Here is a 25,122-nt window from a genome sequence, read left to right as displayed (position 1 = left end):
TACTGGTCCGGGCGCATATACCACTTAGGCATTGCCACATAGGCATGGATGCCTGGCGGCGTCACCGGTTCAATTCCCGATCCGGATGACCTTTGCCGTGTGTCACTCCCCATCTCTCCCCCCATTTCCTGTCAGACTACTGTCCTATCAATAAAAGCATAAAAAAAGAAAATAAAGGTTGTCGACGAACATTTTTCGTCATAGTTTTAGTCTATGAAATGAACAATGTAGGGTAAGTGGTTTGGGGTGGTGGGTAGCAGGGACCGGACAGCAGACACATTGGTGACACGACACGGACACGCGAAACGTGACCTCCAGCCCTATCGCAACTCAGCATTGACCTTTCAGCCCCTCCCTCATATGACTCATCAGAAATGTCAGCCAGAATCACTTTTGGATGGCAAAATGTGCAGGCACTGCATTGTGGGTAGAATGACTAGGTTGTACTGGGCATTGTGTCTTCTTCCACACTGCAAACACATGCCAGACAAATTACACAGATAATAAAAGAAAAAAGTATTTACTGTACTTTGTTTTAATGATGCACTTCGAACTACAGTATGCTATGTTAAAAGCATTTTGACCTATTTTTTAACACCATATAAAAAATGAAAAGGGAAGCCACTGTATAATGCAGATTACAATAATTGAATGCCTTCAGCATTTGCATCCACACACGCGCGCGCACACGGATGCACCACAGTACATGGTATGGTTTCCCTCCTCCTTGTTTCTACTGTAGATTCAGGACTCCCTATTATCTTCCACTTTTTTGGTGTAGTTCCTTTAACACCATACAGTACCAGCTAACAGCCAAGCAATCATTGTGTGTTTGGATTGAGATGTTATCCCCGGTGGAAAAGGGATGTGAGCACACCACGCAGCAGAGGAGAAGAGGAATTAATCAGAACATTCTGGAGAAGGAGCAAAACCCAATTTAATAACCTGTTTTCTCCAACGTTCAACACACAGCTAAGTTGTCCATATTCATTTAACTAAGAGCGTACTACAAATCTAACCAAATGGACTATTTGCACTCTGTGTACACTCCACGACCCATTAAGACCTGAGGCCGATTCTAAAAATGTGTTTCTATATCAGCATTGCTCACACTTTTTCATGTCAAGGACCCCCAAAATTATATGGTATTATTTGGCAGCGGACCCCCATCTCAAAATACTTTGTTACAGGGAGCCCCAGTGTCAAAGATTTGAGTTAAAAATATTTGCTTTAAACATATATATTCAAAGATTTGCCCATCTTTCACAATATTTCTAAAATAGCAGATCTACAAGCTACAAGCACGAAGCACAGTTGTAACTCTAGTCCAGTTCTCTAGGGCAAGGGTCTTCAACAGGGGGTCTGGGACCCCTAGGGGGTCCTCAGAGTTACTACAGGGGGGCCGCCAAATCTTTGTGACAGGATCATTCTTTTAAATTAACAACTTGAACCCTCGCATCCCTATTCTGAGGAGAACTTTTTTTCGGGATATAGGTTTGGTGTAGAGGTCAAAAAGAGCAGACCAAGTACAGAGTGAAAGGTCAAGTTTCCAACATAGACTGATGACAGTGCTGTCAAACAAGTCTATGAATCCATCTATGAAATCGATGAAAATCTGCATCACACATTTATACAATATGTAGAGGGGGTTCCTGCTGCATCTCTCTCTCAGCTAAGGGGTCCTTGGCCAGAAAACGTTGAAGACAGCCATGACTTGGAAGAGGGACTATTGTCTGCAGGGAGCAGAGCCAGGAAAAAAGGACTTCCTAGGATCCAGCAGGGCAATTCCCTTGCACACAATCAATTATGGATGCACTTAACATGCAGTGCATGGAAAAGTATCCAACGGAACACACCATGACACTCCACTACTAGCACAGGGAACAGAAACCGTCATGAGTCCAATATGTAGGCAAATATCATGCATCTAAATAAAAACACAAAGAAGTTTGCCCTCAGCATTGGTGAAATGATTCGCCTACATGGCATAAAGTGCTACATCAAAACCCCAGATGTCTATGGATGTAGGCAGCTGAGATGCTGGGAATAGGGGGGTCAACTATGAAAAATAAAATCTAATTTGCTCATGCTCTGCCATACACAATTTCAGTCCATGTCACACAAAATTACTCATGAAAGCGTTACAGCGAACCTAAACATGGCTGCACATTCGTCACTCCAAACATGCACAATAGCAGTACAGAGCCTGTACACAGGGGCAGAATTTTTCAAAGATATGCACCAGAAATAGCAGTATGAGCTGGGATGCACCCATCAGCTCTCATCTCCCTCACTGGTGGCCGTACTGTAATCCTGGCCTGTTAATATTTAATACTTCCTTCCCACTGTTCTGGTCTCCAGTATGTCGAGTCCTGAGTGTCTCTCCACCCATTACAAGAGTAGCTTTCTGCTGGGCTGAGAGACAGACAGGGCAGCCGCGGTCCGGACCACAGGATGCAGATGTGGCTTTAAGAAATTCAATAAGTGGTATTGCCTTAGGGGTTATCTTTGACAGGAAGTCGGTCTTATCTTCAGGGATACCCATTTTTTTACAGGCTCCCTACTAGTACTGTAATGTCCTACTGTAGTTACTGTGTCTTGCCTGTAATGTACAATGATATGTTTTTTTTAAATGGTGAGTGGGTGCCCCACTCCTCTTTCTACTGTTGCCTTTTATTTAGAGAATTGGAATAATTGTGAGAGTGAGACAGTGAAGGGGGAGTTACTGTACTGTACTGTACTGTACTGTACTGTACTGTACTGTACTGTACTGTACTGTACTGTAACGGCACTGGCACAGCCTCTCTGCCGTTGACACGAATAAGTATATTCACAGGTGAAAGTGGCTTGAGGTTCTTGCCGGAACTATTAACCAACCTTCACCTCCTCATTATTGTTTTCCTCATTCATGCATTCCTGAACACATTACATTATTATTACATTTATTTATGCCTGTACAGTATCAAACATATAATTTTCCGAATGTCTGATCTGTCTGTCCGAGCGTTTCTCCTCGGTGGCTGGAGCAATTGATCTGAATCCGCATCACCATTAGCATATGAACACACCTGAGAAGCCCGTTTGTCACTTTCACAAATCGTATGCTGTATATTAGCATTTTTATCGTGTATCTTTACTGCATCTAGCATGAGGCATATCTAATTCTGCATCTAGCATGAGGCATATCTATTCTGCATCTAGCATGAGGCAACATCTTTGTATCCCTATGGGGGGTTTTGCTGAACGTTTTCTGATTTTGCATAGCAGGCATGCATTCACAAAATTCAGGGAACATCTCTGAACACAAAGCCCTTTAACGCCAAGTTTAACTGTATTCCATTTGTTGCATAAATGGTTAAATCTACTTTAACGTTAGGGTTCCTAACTAAACTCATAACTAAACAAAATATTCTTATAATTTGTCAGCCAATAATAAAACATTTTAGAATGTTGGTGGAATTGAATTTGTCTCTGACAGTGCACCTGAAATCAAAAGCGTGTGTGGTTTGGTTATGAGAGGAAAATAATCAAGTGTACAGGAATGATAAATCAAACCCACCCCTTTCCAAGCACTAGTGTTATGCTGTAATCTATTTACTGCAGTGCTCAATGTTCTACTCTGGTGTAGAGCCCGCCTACTGTATCGGTATCCGGTAATTTACACGCACGCACGCACGCACGCGCACACACTGAAGGGATTTAAAAGCAAAACGTATCTTGATCTGACTATAGTACATGTGTTTTCTTGTTGGACATGCATTCGTGGCAGGTATAATATGGACTTTTCCCAGTCCCCTCTTCCCCCTCTTCTTACCGGTATCGCGTGCCAGAACATAATCTTTTAGCGGAAGCATTTAACATACTTAAAGTAATGGATTTCATATATGATTTAATTAAATGTGTGTGTCTGTGTGTCTGTGTGTGTGTGTGTGTGTGTGTGTGTGTGTGTGTGTGTGTGTGTGTGTGTGTGTGTGTGTGTGTGCGCGCGCGCGCGTGTGTGTGTGTGCGTGCGTGCGTGTGTGTCAAAATGACAGATGCCAGACATATGAATGCTTACCAGCATGTAGAGGTTTTCCCAGAAGTCCTGTGTCATGAGACGAAAGAGAGCCAGGAAGGCCCAGCCAAAGCTGTCGAAGCTGGTATAGCCGTAGTTTGGATTCCTCCCAGCTTTCATACATGTGTAGCCCTCCGGACAGCGCCTAGCGGGGGGGGGGGGGGGTGATGAGTCATTGCAAGTTTGCATATGCTGGTCTGGCGTCAGGCAGACTACACTTCTGACAGTAGGTCTTGGTGGCATCAGAGGCAGAAGAAGAGGGGGAGGGCAAAGGCTACTCACCCAGAGTCAGAGCTGTTCCCACAGAGTAGAGCATCCAGTTGGTTGGGCAGAAAGTAGAAATTGGCTGAGGAGAGCACAGACACACAGTCAACATGAGTCATTTACCTTCTCCCAAGTCCTTTGGCATCTACAGTGGTTCATTCATCGACAGTGGTTCATTCATTGTTTGTGCAATGTCTACTCAATCAGTTAAAACGCAACTTCAGTTTGACCATGTGATTCCAAGCACTTTAATTAATTTCAGGTTTTGTCCCATGAATGTATATAAGAAATGTCATTTCTAGCTTCAGCATATGGGATGGTCATGTAGTGTAGTTATTTTGTCTGACGTTTCTCAAGAACAGAATGCATTGAAATAAAGCAAGATGTAATTACATTAAACAGATGGCGATATCTGTCAAAATATGTGATTTTATAACTCACTGTGTGGCTGTGCGGCATCTACTCACTGTCGTTATTGATGTACTCGTTCCACTCAAACCCCTTGCTTCCATTGGCCAGGTAGTTGACGGTGGAGTTGATTGGCCAGATCACACACTTCTGACGCAGGTTGCCCATGAAGAGCTGGAGGCCGATGAGTGCAAAGACACTCAGGCAGAACACGGTCAGGATCATCACGTCCGACAGCTTCTTCACCGACTGGATCAAGGCTCCCACAATGGTCTTCAGACCTGTAGGCGTAAGCCACGCACACATCCAGCACATGATGCGGACGCTGCCAATGCCAGCCGTGCCTACCTTCTAGATCGAATGTCTCCCTAATTCAGTTGGAGGTACTGAAATGATGTTGCATGTATACTATCCTTTCTGGGGGGGGCGGTTTAGACTAGATTTAGGTAATAAGGTGGGATAGGTCTATCTGTAGTGCTAGGCTAAATATACCTGGAGTATTAAAACTATAGCTAGACTCTACAAATATAGTATTTTCTTAAGCAATAAAATCATTTGAAAACTATTTAAATATTTGCTAAATACAATGGCATTATGATTATATATTAAGGTGCAGAACACATTCGTGTTTACCTGCCCCGGTAATGGGGGAGGTTCACAGGAATCCTGTAATGAATATATTGTACCTACATATACAGCACTGTATATTGTATATACTACCTAGTAGTCATATATTTTGGACAAAATCAACAAGAGTAGACAAACATAACATAATTTCTACAAACAAAACAAACAGTTAGTACTTGAGAGCCTTCCCTTTCTTTTCTTTTTCAGAGCCATTATCTTCACAGCATCCAATCTTGGCAGAGTATCCAATCACACAAACAGGCTTTTAGCCTGGAGAGTCACTCCACAGAGTCTCCTCTCAGCTTAAAGAGGAGATGAGACTTCCAGAGATATTTTGCAGTGCACTGCCAATGATGGATGAAGAAAGGGGGTGGCAAGACTCTGAAGAAGACTGAGAGGACATCCCATAGGAAAGAGAGCAGAGCAGCACGACAAGGGCAAGGGGCCATGAGAGAGGGACAGAGGCACAGGCAGGGGAGGGGAGCTAGAAACGGCATGCAAGTCATTTAAACTCCAAGGCTGAAACGGACCAATTCAATGCCAGTGCCAATTGCACTTTCTTGAACTGCCTTGTTTGTGTGCGTGTATATATATATTCATATATATAGTATATATATACAGTACCTATACATGAGGGTATCCTTTGGGGAAAGCACTGACTCCCCTTACCCCAACCCTGTATCCTGTCCCATCCACATCTTTTACTAGAGACAAAATGGGTTTACCTTCCAGACAGGCCTCCTCTGGCAGCATTCACTTGGGTCCCGCGAAAAAACTCAAGACAACATGGAACCAGGTTGGCCATCAGCCCCTGGCAGGGTGGCTGTTTGGTCTCTACAGATACAGTAGGATTTACCAACTGTACACACCTACTCTTGAAAGGTGTGGTCTAAATGTATGTATTTGAATATTCCAAGTGAAAAGAGCCTAATAAAGAGAGAATTTTTTTTCTTTCTAAAACTTCAGAGAACTCGACCTATGGATCAAGTCAATAATTGTCAGAATTGACAATAAACTGAAATATTAAATTACAATATGCCCAAATGCCATTTAGATATTCTCAATTAAGGCCTTACATTATTTCCAAAGTGTATATATTATTATCTGGGTAAAGTTGTTACATATTAACCACCCAAACCCTAAATAGTCAATCTACAACTAGTTTGATTTAAAAAAAATATGAATAGATTTTCTAAATAATATTCCCCAATTATCCTTAAACTCCTGCCTGGCCTAATATAGAGGAGTGGAGCCTGGGGATAATTTTGATATAGTTATGATGAGATGTAATATGCTTCACCTGGTCTGTTACCTTTGCATGTCTGTTAGTGTTTAATGTAATAAGACTGACTTACTCATATTACTATTGAGATGAAAATGTAATGATGCAAGATTTTCAAGATGTCAAATGACCAATTAAACCCTATATACTTATTTGACCGGTGTCCCCCAGGGCTCTATACTAGGGACCTTCCTGAATTTGCTCCACAGTCAAATAGCTGATCTACAAGCTCACAACATGTCCCAATTTGTAGATCTGCTATTTTTGATGAACGTTCGCCCGAGAATAGGGACACTATGAGTTTGTTTAATGTGATCACTGTGGGCCACAAGGTGTACCCCATTGCCACTAATGAGGTGCATGTGATGGTTGGTCACTGCTGTGCTGACCCTGCCTTTCTTTGTATTTAATAATGATGGTTCCATTTGTCAGCATAGCATACCCTATTATTCCTGAAGAGGGTCCTTGACCGACTAAATATTTTCTGAGCAAGTGAAGACTGAAGAAGATGTCCCTGATTCCTTATTAAAGGTGCATGAAACCCCAAATCAGTTTTTCTATAAATATATATTATATCAATGAGTCACTTGTGGTAGGGAGCAATGATATGGTTCAATTTGCCCATAGGCTTGTGGATTCAGAGCTTTCTGCTGTTTCTGTAGCTATTTCGTGAGACCTTCCTCCTGGATGGAAGGTCTCACAACCAAAACTTTGCTCTTTTCAATAAACCACCCTCTGGAACGTGCAAGTGGCAGTGTGCAGGATTTACTGTCTAAGATTCCTTCCTAGGGTAGTTTCTTCAAATTTAGTGTTTTATCATATTAGTATTTTCAATGGTTTTAGTCGGATATATTACATTTTAGTATTTTAGCGATGGGTTGTTGTCTCGTTAACTCCGAGCCAACACCACCGTGTTTACATCTGTGACAGAACGCTGTGCAGCTGCAGTGTGGACAGACGAGAGAGTGTTTTCTGCTGGTGATTCAGTCCGAGTGTATGAAAGGGTGCGTTCGTAAATGCGCCCCGTTTGTGGTTAGGGTTAGGGGTTATGGTTAGGTTTAGGCATAGTTTTACTGAGGTTAAGGTTAGGGTTAGGGTTAGGGTTAGGGTTAGGGTTAGGGTTAGGGTTAGGCATAGTTTTACTGAGGTTAGGGTTAGGATTAGGGTTAGGTTTAGCTACTCACTACACTAAGCACACAACCGGTGCGCATTTTCGATTGCACCCTTTGATACACTCGGACTGAAACACCAGAGGAAAACACCATCCCGTGGACAGACAGCCTGTCGTCTGACTCAGTGGTGGAAAAAAGAAAACGTCCGAAATTCAAAATTTACTCGACACATACACACACACACACACATTGTGTTTGTATGAGCAGGGGGAAGACGTAGAAGTCATGTTGAATAGTGCTACCACCAGCGCTTGGTGCTCCGGTTGTCCCAGCGGATTAGACAGCAGGACATGTGTTAAAAATGTTCTCAGGGCACGGGTGGAGAAAGTTAAACCATGGATAAAATCTCTGATGGCTTGTTTGTAAAAGACACATTTTTAAATATGCCATGAAGTTGCGAAATCTTTGTAATTTTTACAAATGGCTAGTTTTAATTCTTGTTTTCAAAAGTCGCATTTCCAGTGCGGACAGCTTCTCTGTGGTTAGTTTCAGAAAATAATTATATGCACGCTCAACTGCGCCCCTCCCCACACGACAACAATAACCACACCTACATTTTAGAGTTCTTTTCATATTCTGAATTCTGATAAAACAAATAAAGAGGCGGGGTTTCATGAACCTTTAAGGACCAACTAATGCACCTGTCTGTCACCAAGATTTCATTCAGGTGTACAAGAGACTTTTGATGACTCAATCAATACAATTATAAAATGTGGAAGTGATCCACGGTTGTTTTGATCAACATCTTCTATCCGGAGATAGAAAGATGTATGGTCATTCAATTGTCCCATCAGTGTCCCCAAAAAAGTCTACAATGCTGTTTCTTGTTCTATGTGATATCATTCAAGTAAGTTGTAAAAGAAAATTTGTAAAACTAAAAAAATAAAAAGGGAAAAAAGGCAAATCAAACTTCCAATGCCATTTGTCAGCCAAGCTCTTAGTAGGCTTATATTGTAAAGCAAGTGACTCAAAAGCATCATGCAGCATAAGAGAAATGTTCACAAACTAGGCTTGGCAGTCTTCATACATAAATAAATAATGGGTATATTCTGTGGGATCTCTCTAAGAGCTATGCCATTTCTCATCTGAACATTGACACAAGATTTCTCTTTAGTTTGAGAGGAAGATCATTTTCCAATTCAAAACCACAGACTTTTTGTTATATTTGTATTTTAAAGGAAACACATTGTGTTTCCAATCCAAATTGATCTTAATGATCCTCCTGTAATCATGTACTATGAGGATCTTGCTTTATAATTGTGTTGTAAATAAGTTAAACATCTTTTAAGACTATTCCATTTTGGCTGGTGAATGCCATTTATGGTACCTTTAGAGTAGTGTTAAGTATATTCTATCAACTATCAGTTAGCTTTAGTAAAGGACATGGATATTGTCTATTCCAAAAGCTAGAGAACAGAGTGAGTTAAAGCCATTTTCTCAGGAAAACCACTGCTGCCTTTGGAAAGAAGCCTCAGAATGAGAGTGCTACGGGGGCAAAAGAGAGTGCAGACACTTTGGTGGAGGCCCTAGAATAGACTGCAAAGCCTATCAAAAATGTATTAGTACCATTTTTGATAATTTTCGGAGGGGAAAATAAATAAAAAATGGGTTGCCTCCAATTAGTATTTTTATTTGTTTAGTTACTGTTGATAAATCATAATCGTAATCATAATAGTGAGTAGAAAAAGAAAGGGGTGAGAGGGTCAGCCTTAGTGTTTAAACTGAGTCTCACCTGGAATGACAGAGATAGTTTTCAATGCTCGGAGAACTCTGAACGTTCTCAGCGCAGATACATTGCCCAGGTCCACAAACTCTGTTACATATCTGGAATAGGGGAAGGATCACACACAGAACAGACACCAAATGACAAAACCACACGCAAGAGCACAACACCACCGAACCAGAAGGAACGACGCCACTCACAGAGCCTGTCCACGAAGGAGGAGGAAGGAGGAGGGGGGCGGAGGTGAGGAAATAAAGGAAATATAGAAGACACGCACACCTAACACCAACCCCGCCCTCGACCCCACCCCCATCCTGTCTTACCTGGAATTACAGAAATAGTTTTCAATGCCCTCAACACCCTGAACGTGCGCAGAGCTGAGACATTGCCTAGGTTTACAAACTCTGTTATATACCTGCAGGATCAAACCACAGTTACAACAGCTCATTATTTACATGCACAGATGATGAAAACCTACAAAGGAGCCAGGATGGATACTAATGGGTGTGGGCAGGACGACACGGTGCCTCAAACTGGACAGAAGGGAGGTAAATTACAGAGGAACGTTAGAGGAAGATTGAAAGATAAATCAGATGGATGGATGGGTTTTCTGCAGGGAGGCTGCTGAGTGTCTGATGGAAGCATTCAATCCCATAGTGAGGCCAGTGGAAACTCAGACCAACAGTGGAAATGGATGTGATGTCAAAGAAAGAAAGAAAGAAAGAAAGAAAGAAAGAAAGAAAGAAAGAAAGAGAGAAAGAAAGAAAGAAAGAAAGAAAGAAAGAAAGAAAGACAGACAGACAGAAAGAAATTACATCATTGAATACTATAATCATTATATTATTCCAATCTGATTGATCTTCAGACTATTTGCAATCATGTAAAATGGCATAGAGATTAAAATGGCATAGATCTCCATGTATGATACTAACAGAAAGAGAAACTTTTAAAAGTACTTACGCCATAGAAATGACCATGAAGTCGAGCCAGTTCCATGGGTCTCTAAGGAATGTAAAATTGTCTATACAGAATCCTCGTGCACAGATCTTTACAAGAGACTCAAACGTATAAATTCCAGTGAATGTGTACCTGGAAGACAAAAGCATTTGACAGAATTATTTGGCCAAACTGGCCGGATCAAGGCTCAGTGCTTTTCTAAATGTGTCTCATGCACTCTTATTTGCTGGAGAAATACCAGAACAGAGTAGAGAGGGTAAAAATGTGTGGTTGATTCATTTATTGGTTATTAGTTAATTTACTTAACCGCGTCGCTTGCCAAAAAATAATGGTCTCATGGTAACACTAGAGGATATTCGGGGGGATTTTGGGGGAACGCCCCTCCCCACTACTGGGAGGGCGTTCCCTGTTCTAGACTGATCGGGAGAGATTATTTGTAAAGATTATCCTATAGTGTAAGACACTAGAAATTCGCGGCCGCTGCATGGCCGCTCAATTTCTAGACTTCGCGCCCTGCGGGCTCTCAGGCAGGCCTGCTCTATATTTGATCAACATAGGGGGTTTAGGTTTTAAGTTAGATTAATCATGAACAAAAAGGCACACTTGGTTGGACACCAATAACTCAGGAAACAGGAACAATTGTGTAAGGTGTCCAGTGTAGTCAACGTGTGCATTTCCAAATCCTCATCTACTATTATTCATTATTAATATCTATCTCTCTCTATATTTCTATCTATCTCCCTCTGTCTCTATTGATAGATGCATGTACTGTATTATCTATCTGTGCCTCTCTATAGTATATTAATTATTATTATTATTATTACCCCTATTGTTATGATTTGTAGGATCTCTCTCTCTCTCTCTCTCTGTGTGTGTGTGTGTGTGTGTGTGTGTGTGTGTGTGTGTGTGTGTGTGTGTGTGTGTGTGTGTGTGTGTGTGTGTGTGTGTGTGTGACACACAGCCCTCCCTCTCTGTTGTAAATGTAATTCGATACACTGCCCTGCTCCTCTCCTCTCCCCTTCCCTCTCTCTCTCTCTCTCTCTCTCTCTCTCTCTCTCTCTCTCTCTCTCTCAGTGCCTGTGTGAGGGACATGTCCGTCCGTTACTGCCCTGTGCCTATGCTTGAAGTGGGCGTGGCCTCTAAGCCAATTGTATAAGTAGATGGGTTCCCAAACACCGGTCTGCATTCCGACACCGCGCGAGAAGGCGGACAGGAATTCCAAGTGCATGGATTGTACAAATATGCACGGGCAACGTGAGTCTTTGGCCATTTAGATCTATGATATAACATTATGTAGTGATATAATCATATATAAATAGCTTTGACTGCCCAGTCAACTTCTGTGTTTTGGTACGATTGGGTTTCACACTTGACTGCCATGAAATTACCTATAATAACAGGCACGTGCCTGTGATAATCCTATAAGAGAATTTTATAGAGATTATCATGTACTATGACTTTAAAAGATTTCCAAATCGTCTAAGATTTTAAAACTCCTATAGTCTGAGCCCAGCTTGAGTATTAATTAGGCTTAAAGGTAGGATGAGTGATTTAATTCAAATAATAACAAAACGGGTCTATGTTCACGTAAGGTCCGCCCCCCTCGAGTAGCTAGTAACTAGTACTATCAGAACATAGACCCAATTTCTTTGAATTAAATGAATCACTTACCCAAGTCAGACAAAAGCATTAAGTCTAACTTATACTTAAAGTGTCAAGCAACACCTTTTCAATTGAAAATGTTTTTTCTTTTTTTTTCTAGAAACACTTGTCAAAAGGGTCATACTATCCTATATTAAAATTGGCTTAAAGGAGGCCGGCAGGTGGGTGGGTGTTTGGGCGGGCGGACCACGTCGTTGCGCGTCATGTCACCATGACTCACAGACTCAGCCATAACTATATAAGGAGTTCACAATGCAGCTACGCCCAAATATGGAGTGTGTTGTCTTGGAATACTGAGGATGCATACTTCTTTATTGCACGTGTACATGTTTAGTGCATGTGTACATGTTTAGCACATGTTTGGTGCATGTTTAGTGCATGCGTGAGTGCATACTTACTCTACTTGTTTGGACCACTCGGGAGGATCACTAAAAGTCATGAATATGCAGTTGGTCAAAATAGTACACATGATGATCATACTGAAAAGAGTGGGAAAGTAGCTAAGGAAAATATCAAACATTGAGGAAAAACACAACACAACACTCTGACACACCATTCAGCGGAAGAACAGCTAATATGAATAATAATGTGATTTCTACAGGCAGATTAATGCTAAGTTTGCTAACTAATGCTAAAGCTATCCTGAGTCTGGAGCAGCACTTTTAGATAACCTCGTCAAGCAGCACTTAACAGCTGGTGGATAAGTGTACGTGTATGCTGGTCACACAGGTTGCCACAAAAGCCATTATTTTACCCATGAAATATTCAAATGATATACAGTGAAAGTACATGGTTCATTCTCAACACCAACACAACCACAACTGTGCTCTCGTACACTTCAACACCGCCATGGTAAACATTAAGGAGGGGTTGTGTTGAATTAAATGTAAGGTTAAGCCTGATTTATACTTAGCTATTTGCAAACAATAGCGGATCTACAAGCTCACAACGTGTCACATCTGTGAGCTTATAGATAGGCCATATTAATATTTGCTGTGTGACACCGGTGTGGTACAACTAAGATTAAATCAAGCGTTGGAGGTCGGTAATAGCACATGGCATTTAGCTGAGAATGACTGAAGAATACCCTGCAGAACTATCTGTCAAATCATGATGACTGAAACCTCAACTCAACCTTATGCACTTCATCATGGAAAACATACACACTCACTCATGTGTGCATGGTGCACGCGCACGCACGCACGCACGCGCGCACGCACGCACGCGCGCACGCACGCACGCACGCACGCACGCACGCACGCACGCACGCACGCACGCACACAAACAACTCATATTAGTTTAGAATATTTGAGATGCATACTATATATCATCACTGTGGGGCAGAAACCTTGTATGTCCAAGTTTCAAATTTGTATGTTTTTTCATAAAGTAAAGCCTTGCTTCTTCATGCAAGGCTGTTGCACAAAACTAGAGAAAATATGAGATCTACAAGGACACAACTATTTTAAAAGTTTTTTTTTTTAAATAACAAAAAATTGAAGGTTTTGGACATACAAGGTTTCCACCCGACAACGATGATATGCAGTAAGTATATATTGTAGTTAGGACTTCTAAATTGGTTTGGGAGATTGTGGGTCAAATGTGTGGATGAGGCCCAGTATCATATGGGGATTGGTTTCAGTGTCATTTTCAGCATCCAGTAAATCAATGGTCCAAGTTGACCTACTTTACTGGAGGAGGATTGCTTGGATCAGCTGCAGCCAGTGCTATGATTTGTGCCTTTCTTTCCATTTCTTTAATTGAAGCCTCTCTCTCTACAGAAAAGCGATATGACACTGGCCTCCGGCTAGACTGGCCGCATGCTCCGAACGCCTGTGTGAGAATGAGGGCATAGTATTTAACCAATGAACACCGATTGTGAAGGCTTGGTGGGCATTGAGAATGAGTTATTGTATCTGTACTTCCATTTTGATAAATACAATTGAGCATTCATTTAACCCCGCATTTAAGAGTTACTTTAACACTGAGGATTTCCTTGTGTGATTTTTCCTTTCCTGTTTAAAGACCACACTTGCCAGCCATTTTAGAAATACAGAAAACATTATTTTCTTTCATCGTTTTCCTGTAGTCTTGCTTGCTGGTTGCTGTAGCTTTATCTACTCTGGTAATGACATACTGAGTGTACAATACATAATCTGTAGTATAGCAGCAGTCCTAATGCTTCATTTATGAAGAATCTACAAGCTCACAAAGCGTTGCGACGCGACACGTTGTAAGCTTGTAAATCTTCTGTTTTTTGGTGCACCTTTCCATCGTACGACAAAGTATAAATCAGACTAAACACTGAACATCATTTAGCATCAGTAAGACAGAGGCAACGTCATCATGAATAATAGACATGGACAGGAAACACTTTTGTCTCCAACGGTTGAGACACCATTTGAAAGGATATGAATGTATCAAAATTTTAATAGCTATTCGCCTAAAGATGTTAAAAGGACTTATGAAGTACAAGGCAGGGTTGGCACTAAAGCGGAAGATTGTCTTCCCTTTATTTAACACTATGAATGTCTGTGGAGAGAAGAAAGAAAGGGGGAGGACAGAGGGGGAGAGAGGGAGAAAAGAGTGGCAGAGAGAAATAACTGTTATTATGTGCACTGATATACTTAATCATAGAAAAGAACCGGTAGGCCTATACATGTAAAACACGCAAACTGCACAATATTGTTTAAAGGGCAACTTTGTTTTTTTTACAACAAGGGTTCATATTTTAGACTGTAATTAAAGAATATTCTATCGTTTTAGAGATTTTAATGATTTAGATTTCAGTGGCTGAGGGAATGTGTACAAGTGGCCAAATATGTCTTTTTACACAGAATAAACCCATTCCCAAGATGCACTGCAATCTTCTCTTGTACACATGCCTCCATGCGTACGCAACGCAAGCCCTACATTTTAGCACGCCAAATGTGCTAAAACGATAGAATGAAGTAAATGAAAACATTTTAACACTCACTTTTTCTTTTCTCTAATTACTTTGTAAAAAAACAAAGTTGTCCTTTAAGGTAAGGAGACAATATGAAGCTATTGTGTAAAACTCCTGCACATTAATTAATGAATTTAGACAATGTAATCATTTTGTACAATATTGTACCAATAATATATAAGATCTGTGCATATGTACAATTGAAACAAAACAACCCCATAATTCATATATACAGTATATATATGCATATGAAGTGTAGGTAAGAACAGTACTGTAAACATATTTTCCCATATTAATAAATCAAAAATGGACAGCATTTTCAACTGATGTGGAGTCTGGTTTGTTTTGCAACATCACTTGTTTAGTTGTTGTTGTTTTCCCCTGTCAAATAATTACAATGTTTGTTTCTCTGCCGGGAGTGTTGGGCATGTAGTAACACCCAGCACAAGAGCCTGCCTGCTTGACTGGCTGTCATGGCAGTGGTGGTATTTGAGAGGAGGACCAAGCAAACAAAGAGAGAAAGAAATAAAGAAATAAAGACCAAGTGGGGGCTGGCAAACCTCTTTCAGTGGATAACCTCATAATTGTTTGAATAAAACATGGAGATTTACATGAAACTTTAATGAGTCTTTGTGTGCACTTGCAAAAAGTGATGTGTAGCCTTGTGCTTTTAACAAGGCAGCCCCCCGCCCTCCCCCCGCATTAAGCCTCACAGAGCTGCTAGCCTCATGCTTAGGTCTGAAAACAGCGGTGTCAGAGGTGAGAGAAGAGGAAGAAGAAGAAGAAGAAGAAGAAAAATTAGAGGAAGAACAGAAAGAGATAAGGAAGAGTGGAGGAGGGGCAGAGTGCCCTAGCCTCAAGGGGAAGCCTTGGGATCTGGATCCTTACTGAGGTATAGTAACATACACTGCCAGGATACATAGAGTCAACATGATGTCACATGCTGTACCATGACTATATGCATTCAAACAAGGCTAACCCTGCTGAGAACTGAGGTTTCTCGTTGGGGTCCTCCCGCCTGGTTTATACTTTGTCTCCCACCGAAACTAGACGATCTATAAGCTCAACACCTTTGTCTGTTGTGAGCTAATAGAGCTGCTATTTACGGTGTGAGACACCGATGCGCAACTGCTGCAAGTATAAATCGGGCGTAAACTTCATTTGAGACTATTCAGAAACACCAAGTGGAACTGGAGTACTTTCAGGCCAGAGGACAATGAAGACACATTCGACATTAATTAGACTGCAATCCACAGACAGCGCAGCTTCAAGTTACGCATGTCGAGTAAGTCATGAATCATGATTAGATCATCTCACAGGCCTCTCCCAGTCGCCATCTCAGTCGCCATAATCAGCAGCAACCTGGGCACAAAGCATTGAGGGGTTTCTAAACGCTGTCAACATTCTCACTCGGCAGTATGGTCAGCTATAGAGTGAGTGATGCACTTGGAAATGCTCCAGTTGCCATTTGAAGAAGCCAAGAATACCAGCATGACATTTCAGTTGAATAGAGCCGATGTGCACATACACATATGCTGTGTGCATATGTTTAACCAGTACACACAATCATACATGCGCATACACTCGGGCATGCAGTACAGTATGTGTGCATATACGTAAATAATAATAAAAAATAAAAAAAACAACAACACATAAGCGTTAGCACGTACATGGAAAAATAGGAGCCAACCCATTTTTTTTTACATACACGGATGCACACTCTTCTGCTCTTTCTTTCAGTCACACACACGCACGCATGCACGCACTCACTCACGCAAGCACGCACGCACGCGCGCACACACACACACACACACACACACACACACACACTCACACACACACACACACACACACACACACACACACACACACACACACACACACACACACACACACACACACATTTGACTGCCATGTAGGAAGGACTCGTTTTCTGTAACGCATGACTAAACTGCTGCAAAGCTACTGAAAATTTCATAATCCAGAGGAGAGGAGAGGAGAGGAGAGGAGAGGAGAGGAGAGGAGAGGAGAGGAGAGGAGAGGAGAGGAGAGGGCTACAGAGTGAGTGAGTGGAGCAGGCAGGCAGCAGTAGACTGGAGAGATGCAGGGCAGGAGCAAGGGAAGGGGGGATGGGTGGGAGGCAGAGGGAACAGGGCTCCAGCACAAGAGGCTCCAGTCATCTGGCAGCATCTGCATCTGCGTGGACCACAGTGGCCCAATCCGTAAGACCTGCTTTGAACCCCCCTTGCGTTGCCTTCGCCCATCACAGAATCTAATGTGGCAGGGCCACAGCCAGCAGCCAGCAGCCACCGCCTCAGCCCCTTTCACCACTCCAGCCATTTTACGATTCATGTGATTTGACTGTTGTCTGTCACAGCAGAGTGAACACTTTACGAGCACTGCATTCTTGACAGAAATCCATCATCTGCTTTAGGATAAAATGGTGGCGTCGGTGTGAGCTGTGGGCTGTGACTGCTTTCTTTTTGTCCTTCATGTACTGTAGCAAGGCTGACCAGAGCATCTTAAACCGGCGTGTGTTTTTGCGTGATGTTCCTGTTAAACAGTGCACAGTGAAGTGTGCCTTTAATGCAACTAAATTGTTCAGGGGGCCACATTGTCAGAAGGGGCCAGGGGGCCGGACAAAGGGGCCGGGGGCCGGACAAGATGGGTCACACACACGCACGCAGGCGCGCACGCAGGCGCGCACGCACGCACGCACGCACGCACGCACGCACGCACGCACGCACACACACACACACACACACACACACACACACACACACACACACACACACACACACTCCTCTCTGCTGCAGTGCTCTGACTGGAGTCACTTCACTTGAATATGATGGAATATGATTAACGATTACTGTTATGGTAAGCTCACTTTTCATATCGCACAAACCATACCTATAACTTTCATTAGCCCACACAAAAAAAGGTTTTGGATTTTTGATTTTTTTGCTCCAGGGGCCAGAAGGAAGGTCCCAGCGGGCCGCATTTGGCCTGCGGGCCGCCAGTTGAATACCCATGCTTTAATGACTTCCACAGTAAAAACACATTTCAGTAACATCTTTGACTGAATGTAGGAGTAGAGCAATGATGATCATGCATCCTTGCACACGTCTTCCAATTTGCCCTGTCCTCACCTCATCTCCCCCTCCCTCCCTCAATCTCTCCCTCTCACCCCCTTCCCTCTCACTCTCTCTCTATCTCTCACTCTCTCTCTCTCAACTTCACTCTTTCGCTCTTCCCTCCCTCTAATTTTTCTTCTAGTAGTTTCACTTGGCTAGTACCAACATTGTGCTATACTGATCTAAGCCTACAGCTAAGCCAGGCCTATCCTAAGGCAAAGCACCCAAGACTGGCCCATCCCAGCCCAGTCCTACTCAGGGTGGGGAAGTGGGGAGTGTCCATCCTTTCACCCACATCTGCCCCTCTGCTCCTTGCATTGAACAGACTATTGTGTCACACAACTGTGTTGAATACTCAATTGTCAGTTTTAGCTGCTATGGAAGTAGAAGCAAAAGCAGCTAATAAAACCATTTAAACCCCTTTTTTAACCATGTCAGGGGTTTATTTTCCGATGATGACCACCCCACATGACATTATCCCTCACGAAACCACACAGTAAAATCCTCAGTGTTCATTATCCATTTGTAACACAGAGAGTGTAAAGATGGAAGCAAAATGGACCGTAGCAACTATTCGGTTCCATTTGTACACACTGAGCTAAAATAACACTACAGATCTTTACAGTGTGGCTGCTAGCTCTCCGTGACAAAGACATACAAGACACCTTCCTTCCCACCAAGGTCAATACCTGACGTAACGGCTGAACAGAACGCAAGCAGCATCCACTCCCCCTGGCATTACAATGAGACTAGCTTGAGGTGCTCCTCGTAATCTGATTAGTACAGTGGCAACGGTGCTGTCGATGGCAGAAAGGCAGACTTGGAGCCTGTTACATCAAAACCCTGTTAACACAGAGAATGTACACATGTACAATTGTACAAGCTCATAACACATCGCAATAAATCCTGTAGAAGATGTTCGCAAGATGTTCGCCTATGATAAGTTAACATTCCCAGAATAGTTGGTTGATGAGGCTGTGCATTGTTTGAACTCTCAGAGCTACAAGTGCATATCGTCGTTGTTTGGGTGGAAACCTTGTACGTATGTCCAAAACCTTCCTTTTTTTGTTATTATTTAATTTAAAAGATTCAAAATGGAGAAAATAGCCAATCTACAAGCAAACAACGCCTCTCATCGGCTATATTCACAAGTTTTGTGAAACAGTCTTATATGATGAAGCAGGGCTTTAATTTATGAAAAAATATGCAAATTTGAAATAGAAACAAGGTTTCTGCCAGACAGTGACGATATATTGACGCTGAGGATTTGACTGTGCCAGAGACAGACTGTTGAGCAGAACGAGCACAGCAACATGGAGGGTTGCGTGGCTCCACAGGCTTCCATGAGAACAAGGTAGGAACGTGAGCGGAAAGGCAAGAGAGCGAACCGTGCATTAGTGAGTGATGGTAGTGGTGCTGTATATCAACAGTCCAGCTGGCTCTCCACATTTCAGCAACAGAACCTTGTTTCTTTCTTGTGCACTGCATGGTGTTACATAACTGACAGCATGTGCTGTATGAGTGAGGGAGGTAGCCTGAGACACAGACAGATGGAAAGATACAGACACCGACATCACCCATACATACAATAAAAGTACTGTACTGTACACACGCACGCACGCACGCACGCACATCATGACAGATCTGTCATATCGAGAAACCATATTCTGTGCAATACGCATCCAAAGCACAGTTGCATGCATGCACAAGAAGTGCGTTTCCACAAAAGCTCTAGATCTATCAGACATTTTTTCTAAAATACAGCCCACCCTATTTTTTGACAAGCATGACCCAGCTAATAACCATCACTGTACCAAATATAGGCTCACATGATCACCATGGACCAGAAGGGACAAGCAAGCCATCATTATGGTAGACATATATTCTGTTTTTTTATAATGCAGTTGTCATTCGTAATTGGATTAAACTTAACCACAGCACATTGCAGCTGTAATAACTGAACAACAGCATTAGAAAATGTATAAACTATGCTATTCACAGAATATCAAAATGGCAAAAGAGCCAAATAACACCACAGCATTATCCCATTACATGATCAAAAATATGAAATAACACACTATTTTGGAGATATTGCTCAGCCATATTATGGAAACATTAGACCTGTGATTAAGCCTAATTTATACTTTTTCATATGACAGTCGGGCTTTGAGCTTGTAGATCTGTCATTTTCGGTTTTCTGTCGAGTACAAATTATGGGCATTTATTTGCAATTAAAACATAATTCATGTTCAGGTAAAGGTGATCACTATGAGATGGCCCCTGTGATATACCTGTCATATAACAGATATACCTGTCATATGTCAATACAAACATTGGGGAACTATTGTTCAGATCAGCCAAATGTTTCACTGTGGGAATACGGCAACTTTCCTATTTTATTTTGCTAGAACCATATTCTAGCAAAAAAAGAAAAAGAAAATCTGAAACTGATAGAACACACATACATTCACAACTCATTCACAATCACAACATAAATCCTGTATATTAATCACTTATAAAGCCTATAGGCCATTGTTTCTCAAACTTTCAAATTTCAATTTCCCCTTAACTCTGGCAGTGTACAAAATAAATGGAACCATTGTACACTGTCAGAGTTACATACTTGTATGGGTCAATTTAGACCCCCCTAAAGGAACCCACAGAGTCCCTTGAATGCACTTTGAGAACCACTGCTATAGGCTATAATTTGTTGAACAGGCTCTGGGTCTGTACTTGGCGCCCTCCCCTTTTCTCTATACATGAAATCTCTTGAGATGCGATGAGATCTACAAGCTTACGGTGCGCCACAAATCGAGGTGCATCGTGAGCTTGTAGATCTACCATTTTAGCAGAATGTTCGCCTATGATGATATGCCCACAATAGGGACACTATGGGGTTCATCTGTGCATTGTGGCATATAGGCTAAGGCTACTTACTGTAAGGCCAAAACCTTGAACCTACATCGATCTACTGGCACACTGGCTCCTCAGGGATGACTCTCAAGGTCATCCACCCCAGAGCAAAAGCAGCACTATGTCACAGTCACCTTCAGACGTGACACACGGACCTCAGTGAGTCATGGCTCCTTTAAGACAAGCAGAGTCATCTCAGCCCGCCCGGTGCTGCTGGATGTCATTTTGGAACAATTAGTAAACTCTGTCATGTGGAACAACAGTGTTTCAACGGTTACCGCCTCCGACCTTTCCCCCAAAGCCCTGGAAGCCATCAGAGGCATAGGACAACCTACTCAACAACTCAAGTGCCTGTATCTCACTCACTCTCACTCTCTCTATCTCTTTCTCTCTCTCTCTCTCTCTCTCTCCTTTTCTCTCTCTGCCTTCAAGCTACTAAACGTAATTGCGTTCTGTAAACAAATCATGAAATCAAAGAGAGCAAAACACACTCACTCACTTTGATAAGCTTTGTTTTGTGAGGAGTCAAGTTTTCTAAATTTATCATTGCACAGAGAACCCAATATCCCAGAAATACGTTATATTAACATGAGTTAGGGCCAGGTTGACAAAGAAACAAATATATGCTGGCTGTCTTGCATCTATGCCTAATAGTCTATCAATTTGTCTTGGAACCAGAAAATCGATAGATTAACACGTGTTCTGTCGGACAGGACTAATATGTTCAGAAGATGTTTCACATACTGTAGCCTATTTCTCTATATAATGGATGTCCAAATCTCAAAAACCACCACACCACTGCTTCTTTTATAAACTAAATAACAATGATTATAAATCCAGACCACATCTAGTTTTACTGACAACAGGAATAGTTCTCTTGGTTTTTTTACACTCCATACTTACGCATGAGCATCTAGGGTCATCGAATGTGTGCTTTTGACCACAGTTTCTAAGCCTATTTACAGACATCTTTCCCAGAGATAGAAATTATAGCACTTTAGTCACTGTTCCTTTAAAAACATGTATATAAACAATGTATATCTGCAAAGTAAGTAGTAAAGTTTTCAAATAAATGTAGTGGAGTAAAATGTACGATATTTGGATCCAACATGTAGTGGAGTAGAAGTAAAAGTATTGGAAATTTGGAAATACTCAATTAAGGTACAAATATCTCAAAATTGTAGGCTACTTAAAGTGGGCGTGACACGGCCAAAACCGCTAATTATGGCTATCAAATTAGCCAATTTTTTTAATGATGTCATGTACCCCCATGTTAAATTACCCAATCAAATTAATTTATTGTAGTTACTGTACTGAAAGTAGTACTTTCTGTACAGTAACTGAATTAATTAATTTGATTGGGTAATATGACGGGAGTTGAGCGCTGAGTATTATCTAGTGAAACAACCCCAACAGAACTGTGCGAGGAGAAAATGCGACAATTCATAAAACGAATTTTAAAACAAGCAGTTCTAGGGGTAAAAATGTTATATAATCTGCTATAGAATCCCCCCTAACCACGTACAGGGTACAAGTCTTCTAACAAAAAGGTGTCAGAGATTAGAACCAGTGTCCAACGTTCTCCTCGATCCTCCGCAGCACAGACCACTTTTTAGCAGCCATCTCTGCTAAAAAGTGCTCCAGTGCTTCACCGGTGTCAGCTCCGGACCACTTTTTAGCAGCCATCTCTGCTAAAAAGTGCTCCAGTGCTTCACCGAAGCTCCGGAGGACTGAAGTCTGTGGTAGCCTGTGTGTGTGTGTGTGTGTGTGTGTGTGCGTGTGTGTGTGTGTGCGTGTGTGTGTGTGTGTGTGTGTGTGTACACACACAATAGCTCTCGCAGTCGCAAATAGCCGTGCGGTGCAGGCAGCGCTAGCCGGGCTAAACGCTAACAACAAGGCATCAACGTTGTGCGCGGCACCGCACGACGGACGAAGTATACATTGCGCGGCACCGCACGACGGACGAAGTATACATTCACTACTAACTGATACGGCCCGCCTCCTTTTCAGACCGTTTGAAGAAAGACCACGTGACCTACTGTATCATAATGTTAAATTTCGGCCGGTGTCCCGCCCCCTTTAAGTACAGTACTTAAGTAAATGTACTTAGTTACTTTCCACTACTAGTAATAATAATAATAATAGGCTACATTTTATTGGTATTGCACACTTTACAGTTAAAACAGTTGTTGTTGTCACCAAACGGACTTCCTGACATCACCGCCTGGTCACGCCCACATTGTGACCACGCCCACATTGGTGTCCCCCCATGTCATTTTCCCTTCCGTCTCCGCCTCCCTGTACACCATCTAAGCGTAATTTATACTTTGTCACAAGACGGTGTCATTCACCAAAAGACTAACACATTTATACACGTTTTCCATGTGTAATTCTGTTGTTTCCGTAGAGCAACACCGTTTTGCGACACAGCATGAATCAGGCTTATGGTGCATATACCTGAGAGGAGCAGATGCATCAAACGTGGGGAATGAAGGTTAGCTGTGTGACACTGGGAACTCACTTTCTGAGTAGTAAGGTAGTACGGGTCTAAGTCCTCCAGTGGCGTCGCGACCATCCCTTTAGGAGTATCCCCGTAGATCATCGGGAGGCTCTTCCCGGCCTCCAGGTCACGGCTGGGCCTGGGCCCGTTCTCGTCGTCATCGTCGCGGTAGCTGCTGTCCTGCTTGGGCGGTTTCTTGTTCTTTTCCTCCGCGATGCGCAGCTCAAGGGTCGCCAAAGACTCATTGTTAAAATACTTGAAGCTGTGAGGTCCTGGTGCGAGAAGGGGCGCGGCCATGTTTTCATCCTGCAGCTACTTGCTCTTTAGGTTTCTACCATCCACGGTAGCCAGCTCCGCAGGGTGACCTGGGCAGAGACAGCAGGAATGGTCAATCAATGATTCTGATTTCATATACACTATGCCACTAGTTCCCAAATACAGGGTCGGGACCCATTTGTGGGTCGCGGACACATTTTTATGGGTGCCTTAATTCTTTGTTTCCTATTTTCAAAAAACATTCCGCCAAAAGCTAAGGTTTTCATGAATAAGAAAATATATATTGATTTTTCAAAGTAATTTCATTAATAAATAAAAGAAAAATCTAAGAAATTCCATAAATTAGAAGAAAAAAAAAGGTTTAAGAAGTAGTGAAAATATCTACACATCTACGATCTACAAGCTCACAACGCAGTGCAAAGTGAAATGTTGTGCGCTTGTAGGTCTGCTGTTTTCACTCATTTGGGTTCCCGGGCAAACGTCTAATCTCTCTTTTGGGTATTGAAAAGTTTGGGAACCACTGCATTATGTCACCAATTTATCACATAATTGGCAGGATATTCCAAATATACACAACAAAGTTGTTCATTTGACACTTTAAAGTTAAATTAACACAAAAATGTTGTAGCTCTCTGTGTCAGGCCTGTCTTCCAAATTTCGAACTTAAATGAGCTGTTTTTTTTAAGCATTTGAATGTCATATTCAAGTCATGTTCATCACAATATCAAACATATTTAACATTTCTAAATATAACTTCTATATTCCGACCATAGGTCGCAGTTTAGTATCAGAACCGGCACATCCTGTAAGTACGTCCTTCCGCGATTCTGTAACACCTCAATGTCTATAGCTGACCTCAATTGTCAACCCCGCGTTGCCGCCAATGGTGTTAGCTTGTCAGTTGCCACCATTGGTGTGTGAATGTGGGAAGTGAGGACGCTGGCGTTGACTGTTCGCCGCTTCACCTCCCAATGTATGAATGAATGGAACATTGTAAGCGCTTTGAGTTCGCAACTTGCTTAGAAAAGCGCTATAAAAATGCAATTCATTATTATTATGGCTGACCTGCCCATATATGGAGGCTGACCTGCCCATAAATAGAGATCCCTTATGTCATCCTGCCCATATATGGAGATCCCTGATGTCATGGATCTCCATATGGAGCTGACTAACACTGACATCATCAACCCATACAAGCTTTCA

At 42.2% G+C, this 25,122-nt stretch overlaps 1 protein-coding gene across 5 annotated transcripts in view; it reads right to left on the bottom strand.

The window, feature by feature from the left end:
* Nucleotides 1-23,940, bottom strand: part of scn8aa (sodium channel, voltage gated, type VIII, alpha subunit a) — a gene marked incomplete at both ends in the record, with an annotated part of 54,453 nt that extends 30,513 nt beyond the window's left edge. For 4 of the 5 annotated variants that reach the window (XM_080732449.1, XM_080732450.1, XM_080732452.1 and 1 more), the window contains 8 exons: nucleotides 4,058-4,199; nucleotides 4,337-4,400; nucleotides 4,786-5,007; nucleotides 9,540-9,631; nucleotides 10,491-10,619; nucleotides 12,548-12,628; nucleotides 14,548-14,681; nucleotides 23,665-23,940. In XM_080732449.1, the coding sequence (XP_080588575.1) occupies nucleotides 4,058-4,199; nucleotides 4,337-4,400; nucleotides 4,786-5,007; nucleotides 9,540-9,631; nucleotides 10,491-10,619; nucleotides 12,548-12,628; nucleotides 14,548-14,681; nucleotides 23,665-23,940 (1,140 nt within the window). The remainder of the gene's footprint in view (nucleotides 1-4,057; nucleotides 4,200-4,336; nucleotides 4,401-4,785; nucleotides 5,008-9,539; nucleotides 9,632-10,490; nucleotides 10,620-12,547; nucleotides 12,629-14,547; nucleotides 14,682-23,664) is intronic. The other variant, XM_080732451.1, reaches the window with a different exon arrangement.
* Nucleotides 23,941-25,122: the final 1,182 nt, after the last annotated feature.

This window comes from Nannobrachium achirus (genome assembly GCF_963921795.1).
Source record: "Nannobrachium achirus genome assembly, chromosome: 9".
Taxonomy (NCBI): Eukaryota; Metazoa; Chordata; class Actinopteri; order Myctophiformes; family Myctophidae; genus Nannobrachium; species Nannobrachium achirus.
The sequence above is the reverse complement of the archived record's forward strand: the minus strand, read 5'-3'. Positions and strand labels throughout refer to the sequence as shown.